General features: G+C 49.9%; 1 protein-coding gene across 1 annotated transcript in view; it reads left to right on the forward strand.

The window, feature by feature from the left end:
- Positions 1 to 7,543, forward strand: part of ELL (elongation factor RNA polymerase II) — a gene marked incomplete at its 5' end in the record, with an annotated part of 25,814 nt that overhangs the window by 14,653 nt on the left and 3,618 nt on the right. Inside the window, 3 exons of the mRNA XM_010142827.1 lie at positions 728 to 824; positions 3,783 to 4,284; positions 6,749 to 6,815. Coding sequence (XP_010141129.1) covers positions 728 to 824; positions 3,783 to 4,284; positions 6,749 to 6,815 — 666 coding nt within the window. The remainder of the gene's footprint in view (positions 1 to 727; positions 825 to 3,782; positions 4,285 to 6,748; positions 6,816 to 7,543) is intronic.

Genomic DNA, 7,543 nt, shown 5'->3' on the forward strand with positions numbered 1-7,543 from the left:
GGTTCTGGAAGAGGGCTGCTGTTCCTATAAAATGTTGGTTTAATGGTGGGAGAACTTACTCCACAACATCTGAACCTGAGTTTTGGCCCCATTTCAGTGCACTCGCTTTACAAATTCTCTCATGAAGTCGGTTTTAACTGGGTGAGGCAAACTCAGCAGAAATAAGTTTAAATAACGTCTTGCTCATTGAGCTCTATTTCAGTTAGTAGCAAGAAAGTTCAATGCCAGTTTTTACTGGCACCACTTCAGGGTCAAAGGGTTTAATAAACCATCTCTGCAGTTGTTTTGTCACCTGTATGGATTATTGTCCTAAGGCTGTAATTCATTTGTTGTAATACTTATCTCACCGGTTCGAGAGGAAAGAGGTAAAACTGTCAGAAAATAAGTTCCATCCTCGGTAGGGAATGCTCTTGTGTGCGTCCTGCTTCCCTCTGGCAGCATCAGTCCAAGGCATCACCTCCATTCCCAGAGAATTACAGAAATCATGGAAAGGGAGGAAAGGGCTGAGCAATAACCATACGTTGGTGGTAGGTATTTTCCTGCAGTGGTTGTTTCTTCCTAGATTTTGTCAGAGATCAAAACTGTGAGAGCCCGAACGAGCTCATCTCATGGCATCTTGAAGCAGTCAGAATTTGAGCCCACAAAAAGGCTCTTTGCAGGAAGATTCGAAATACCATCGTTGGCTTGTCGGCACAGGATCCGAACAGCCTGAAATTCTGTTTTTCAGGAAACTCTGTCAGCCGCAGAACAGCAGTGGTTTTCAAGGAGAAACGCCTTCCCTGAGTCCACCGAAAGACAGCGTGAACTCCAGCTCTCCTCCTCAGGTGGGTGATCCCCCTGCGAAGGTGCTGGGTCTGGGCAGCACAGAGCCAGCATCGCCCCGTCTGGGGCGGTTGTGGGTCCAGGCTGAGCTCCTCGGCCTGTCTGCCCACTGCAGTCACCACTGGAGGCGGTGGGGTCAGTGGGTTGCTGGGGTATTTTTCTATTTTATTAAGTTAGAGCCTAATTCTGGGTTTCCGCAGCATCTGTTTCTCCTCTGGATGTGGTTCAGGGACAGCCTTTGGGGAGGATCTCTGACAGTGTGTCTTAGGTTTAGTTTTAAGGGCTAAATTTTTTTCCCCGGTGCCTACATCCCTCCTGGAGTTCCTGGGAGCATGAGCCTGTGTTTTATTCATTACTAATAATTGACGGGCACAAAGCAGTAATAAGTAGCTCCCAAACACAGTTGAATTATTAAAAACCTTGACCTTTTGCAGCCTAATTGCCGTGACAGATCAGGGGCAGGTTGGTCTGCTCCTTGATTTGCTGAGATGCCAGTGCCCGGAGCTGTGCGAACAGCACGTTTTGACTGGTTTTCCATGAGGATAAACTGCAAAGGAGCCGCATTAGCGTGCGTGTCAGGCAGAGTCTGTCCCCACTCCTCTCGGTATCTCTTGGCACAGGTATTTCTCGCTCGGGTTGTGAAATGCCGGCTTCCCTTCTGCTGCGGGTCAGCCCAGACAAGTCGAGTATTTATTCTCCTCCTGCCAATGGAATGTGTAATGCCTACTTGTCTGGACAGACGCACTGGGGATTAGTGGCAAAGAATATTAGCAGGTAAAGAAATAATGTGCTTTCTGGCAGCGAGAGGGAGGCAGTTCTTTATTGAGAACAAGAACTGTGCAACTTGTTTGCCAGGTAGCAAATTCCAAATCCTCTCCTGCTCTGCTGTGGGCATGTTGGTGGCCAGTAAAGAATGATCCCCTTAGCTCATTAGCTCGGAAAGACACAATGCTCTTCAGAGACTGGTCTTGTGTTTTTTTTTCCCTAACCTGATTCTGGAAAAAATGTAGGTTGAAAAATCATGTTGCTCCTGGTTGTACCTGTTTTGAAAGACTCAGAGGTCTGTAGGGGATGTTTCTGGTCTCCTGAGATGACCCAGTCGAAACCTTGAGTGGCTGGTTGGTTTGGATCTAGACAAGGAGAGTGAAACGGGGGCAAGTGAACATGGCATATAAATGTTTCCAGCAGCGCCTCTACCATGGCTTCAGTCAGACAGCAGACCTCAGGCAGCTCTGTTGTAAGCAGTCGTGGTTTCGGTACTCTATAGCTGTAGCTTTTCTTTAGAGAAAAGGGGAGGATGCCTGCTAGTGGTTTCAGTCCCAGCAGTGGACTGGGATTTGATAGTCTGGAATGCAAAATATTTTGAGAAAGTTCAGTTGTGGAAAGAAGGTGAAGGAAAAGATTGGTCTAGTAGTTCTGAGGAAGCATGGCAGAGCATACACCACCTCTAAACCAGGGGTAACGCTAGTGGATCTGGTGTTTGCTGGTTTTAGAGAAGGGGTGGTAGAAGATGGCAGTTCGTAGTTCTGTTGCCCATTTTGAGACCCACAGCGGAAGCGGCTGGCCTCTCCTTTTGGGAGCTGGACATGCTGATGTTCTGTAGGACGCGGTCAGGGATGTTGCAGAGCCGGTTCAACGTGCTGTCCCTGCCTCTTGAGCTCCAGGGCAGGATGAGCAGCTCCTTGGGTAATTAATTACGCTGACGGGCGGAAAGGGTTCCTGCCTCTGAGTGTCCTCAAGACCCCTTGAACTGGCAAAGAGAAATAAGAACTGGGGGAAAAGGAATGAGTTGGTGGCTCCCTGGCAGAGCAGCCATGCATCCAGCCACACGTCTGTGATGGAGAAAAGTTTCCACACATCGCAGTCCTGCCTGGGACGTAAAGAAAACAATCAAATATCCAAAAGAAATAATCAGAACTGTTGCTTGTTTTTCTCTGGGCACTGCGTGATCTTTCCTTAGAGCCTCTGCAGCTCTGGGCTGCCAGGCAGGCGCTGCCGGCTCTCCGAGGTCATTCTGGCCGCACTGAGGCCCACAGCCGTAGTTCTGGCTCTGCCTTGAGCTCTTTCTGCTGACAGATGGGTTCTTCCATGGTGCAGCTTCCCCTGGTTAACCCACAGGCTGTAGGCAGCTGCTTACTGGGAGATGTGGGCACACAGAGCTGCTCCAACCTCTGACTGCCCAGGTAGGGCTGATGGGGACAGCTGAACCACTTCTCTCTACACTTGCTTTAAAAAGGGGTACTCAGGCCACATGAGTCCGTGTGACATGGCTTTTAAAAGTGCTGCAAACGTCCTCTTTTGCCTAAAATTCTGAGAACAGTTGATGCTTTCTCAGCTCTTCCGGGAAAACGCCTCTTTCTTGAGAAGAGGAAGGAGCAGGATTGCAAGGGTACAGCTGTTGACCACAGAGCTGGTAGAATCAGCTGGGAGTGAAATGCAGAACTTGTGAATCCCTCCCTGCTCCAGAGGTCTGAGCACGTCTTTCCTTCGCAGGGACTTTGAGGTGTTCTTTGTCATACCTCCACCAGAAGGATGGATGTCTTAATGGTGGCTGGCCAGAACAGGGAGAGGGTGAAGGACGGGGCTTTACTGCTAAAGGGCTGGATTTGAAATGGGGTGGAACGAGAGCGGGCTGGTTGCGTGGCCCAGGCACGACTAGTGCAGGAGGTGGATAGTTGCTGATGTGATGGGTTTCTGTGCGCTCTCCCACTGAGCTGTGGGCTCCAGAGCGGCTGTTGGGATTGTCGGGAGGCAGCTTGGGATGGAGGAGCTTCCCTAGGAGCTGGCAGTCCTGGAGCCTGTGTCCAGAACCAGGCTCTGAACCTCGCTGGCAGCACTCATGGATAGCAGAGCTCTTGTTGTGGGGATTCTCTGGTGTTGCACCACCACCTAGTGGTAACAGCACCCAAAATTCTGCCCTCAAGACTTCCAAGATTTTTTTTTTTCTTTTTCCTCCCCAGAAACGATCCCAGCCTCTGGAGTTTATCGATCCCCTGGCCAACAAAAAGCCCAGGATCTCACATTTGGCTCACAGAACTCAGCCCACTTTCAATGGGAAACTGAATTCCTCCAATGGGAAGGACGCTCCTGCCCCTGCCCCTCCCCTGCCGCCGGCTCTCCTGGAGTCGGTGAGCTACAGCTCCAGCCTCCCAGTGCTGGAGCTGCCGAGGCCTCACGATCCCCTTTCGGATGTCAGCAACGACCTGACTCACAACGGCAGAGACTGTGAGAACGCGGAGACGGCTGACAGACTGACTCATCCTTTGCCAACAGACTGTCCCCAAACGAGCAAGCACAATTGCAGCTCGTACGTAAAAACCAAGAAAAAATCCAAAAAGCACAAAGACAAGGAAAAGGAGAGGAAGGAGAAGAAAAGCGAAGAGAAATGCAAAGAGGAGAAGCAGGACTGTGAAGTAATAAAAAGTGCTGACTTAGTTAATGTTCCCCAGGAGCAGGTCACAGGTATGTACGTACGAGGGGTCCTCCTGTACTGCTCATGCTAAGATTGTATCGGTGTCGGCAGCGTGTGAGATCTGCTCTAAATCTGTTTGAGGAGGCTCGCAGAGACCACGTGGTCCACGAAATAATATCGCTGTCCCTACCTCCAACTCGACACGCGCTTCCTCTCAGAAGAGGATATCAGGTTTTTCCTGTTTAACCTTTCGTGCTGTTTGGAGCTGCCTCAGACCGTGTCGTGTTTCTCCCTGTTAAATTAAAAGCTGTATTAATATGTGGGGATGAAAGGCAGACATCAAGATCTGGTGGGAAAAGCGGCGCTGCCTGATTCCTTGCAGCTCTTCCGCGTGTCTCTGGCGTTGCGATGCCTGTCGTATTGATTGTTAACTCGGTAATGAAAAGTTAGTCACAAAAGCTTTTAATATTGGATACAAAAGGAACGATAAAGGCTGGTGATAAACGCTGCCAGAGCAGTACACAACCAGCTTTCGGGCTGAAGGAGCTTCCCCATCGTATCCCGCTATCCCCTGAATTTCTTTCTTGGAGCTCTGTTCCCCTGCAGCCTCCAGGAATATTGCCGTCCCCATCTGCTGCTGAATTTCTGCCTGTGTCCACCTCGTTTCCCTTTGCCCTGTTACTACTGTCGCAGTTCCTCTTCATGCTCAGTGCATGAATATCATCCAGTTTTCATTCAGAAAGGACAGTAACCTGAAGTGGAGACTAATTTGCTGCATTCCTGGAAAGGGAGAGTTCACGGGGCTTTGGGTTAGCACCGTCCCGGCTCCTGCCTTCCCCGCAGCCCTTGGGGCGCCCGCAGAGTGCGCTATGTTTGCTCAGTGGTGATTTGTAGCGGCAGTCCCTGGTTCAGATCGTGGTGTGGCACAGCAGAACCACCCTCTTCAGATCCTTCTACTTCGGCCTTACTGCTGCGGTTTTTCCTGTGCGTGTTGGTTGTATTCCCCTTGTAATTGCCTCTCGATGGCAGTGGGTAGATACACACACAGTCTCTCTCTAGATGTACGTTTTTGTCAGTGTTCCTTATGAATACCAAAATACCCTGAATTCTCTCTTCGTGAAGTTGCTGACCCTTTACCACCTTCTCTGCTTTGCTTTAAAACCAGCTAATGACTGGCTTGATGTTAATTAGGAGTCGGGTTTTGTTCCTGCTGCACCACTGATGTATGCGAGGTAACGAATGCGAGCAAAGATAACGTGGTCAGTGGCTGCTGGGCTCTTCTGCAGTACGCTTGCCACGGGACCTTGTCCTTCTGTGCTGCGCTTCATGCAAAGAGCGTGGCCCTAATCCTGCTCCTTCTGTCCCCAGCAAACGCTGACAGCCTTCCCCAACCACCGCGGGGCCAGGGGCTGTGGAAAGCAGAGCTCCTCCTGGGAGGGTTGTTCAGAGGGACCTTTGGGGTCCTCTCAGCAGTCAGTAGGTGGCACTCACAGGCAAAACAAACCTTCTTTTCTCCCTTTCTCCTCCACGATCTTCCTTACCCACATTCTGCATCTGTCCCACTGGTGGAGTAGTTGTAATGCAGAAGTTGGGGATGGGTGAGGCTGGGGGCTCACGCACACCGACCCTGTGCATCTGGGGAATGGGGCCATCAAGGTGCTGCTTGCTCCAGTTAACAGCCTGGGAGAGAAGAGGGGAGGAGAACCAACACTTCTGCAAAGCAGCTGAGTTAAATGCTTTGCACCTTCTCCACTTGCCTCTTGCTTTGCCGCCTTCTCATGGGTGCAGCTGACTTTCAGATGAGAGCTTTCAGTGGCACACAGCGTGAGAGATCCCTTGCCAAACCTGTATCCAGCTGCTTAATCAAAACCGACAGTGTAGCAGTTGGCTTCGGTTGAGGGTGGGCTCTGGTCTGGGCATTCAGAATCCTGCTCCTCCAGAGATCTTCAGTCCCTGCCTTTAAACCCCTAAACATCCTCTAGCTGAGCCAGGCTTGATTCATGTCCCTTCAACTTGGCAGAGCAGAAAGTTTGTCTCCAGGGCAGTAGGGCCAGCTTAGGAAAAGCCGCCTGAGGAACCTCGCTGTCGCTGCAGAGTCTGCAGCGTTCGTAGCACGAGTCTCTATAGTCAGGACAAAAGAGTGTGCACCTTGCGCAGCTCTCTGCTCTGCTCATCTGGGCTCGTGAGTTTGTGTGGCACTTCTGCAGCGGTGTCACCAGTGTTACCCCACGCTGCAGGCGGTGTTCATAAACCAGTTAAAATCAGGGGTCTTTTTACTACGCGGTGCCTTGGCTAATGTTGATAATTGTTTTGCTGACGGTCAAATATTAGAGAAGAAGCCTTGAAGTTTCAACCACCTTATTGTGGATTTTTTATCTGTGTCAGTTCAAAGCAGAGCAGAAACCTTTAGAATTTGATGAACTGTATATTGCAGATAAGTTCCTGAGTTTGAAGTTTAATTCTGTAGAATCTTAGAGTTTAAGAATGTCTATGAACCAGTTTTTATTTTTTCAGGTTTAAATGGAACATGCAATAATTCTAGTGTACCAACATCAACTTCAGAAATGCCAGATTATTTATTGTAAGTACATTTATCGGTTGCTTCATCACTTTGGGATGGTGTTTCAAGCTAAAACTCAGTGAACTGCGGGTTTTTGTTGGACTTTACTGTAACTTGATAGAACTTTGTAAGGCAGATTTAAAAAGGAGTAAATCCAGCTTTGCAGATAGTTCCTGAGACTAAAGTTGGTATCAGACCTGTTCCTGAGCTCCTCGTGGTTATCTTGCTGTAAACCAGTCGTTAAAGTTCTTCAGGAGACGTTGCAGACCTTGGAGGGGTTTGGAAGGATTAAAGGTCTCTGTGTTACAGTCAGGGACTTTGAGGGGAAACGATCCGCTTTGGTGTTCTGGAAGGCAGGGCAAGAGAGGTTGGTTAGTTCTTCCTCTGCTCAGAGCCAAGATCATCTACATAAACCAGTGAAACATTCTTCCTGGGGAGGTTGTAACCCCTGGGTTAGGATGGGAGTTGCTTCACCTCTTGACTTTTTAATCAGACCGCCTTGAGGTTAGTTCAACAAGATACTTGTCTGCCGAAGCCCCCAAATCCCTGTGCATAAAGCCAAAGCTCTGCATGAACCCAAACCTGTTACAAGCAGAGCTCTGTGACAGCGCCCAAGTGTAGCTGGGGGGCTGTTCCCTGCACGCGCCTCAGCCTGGGTTTTTCACGCCATCGGCTCTGCTTTGGCTGTGCCCTGAGCCCTCGGAGGGAAGAGATGGAGGAGGAGGCAGCGGCGGCACATCCACCCGCAG

This window comes from Buceros rhinoceros, unplaced genomic scaffold (genome assembly GCF_000710305.1).
Source record: "Buceros rhinoceros silvestris isolate BGI_N320 unplaced genomic scaffold, ASM71030v1 scaffold13629, whole genome shotgun sequence".
In the NCBI taxonomy this organism is placed as follows: Eukaryota; Metazoa; Chordata; class Aves; order Bucerotiformes; family Bucerotidae; genus Buceros; species Buceros rhinoceros.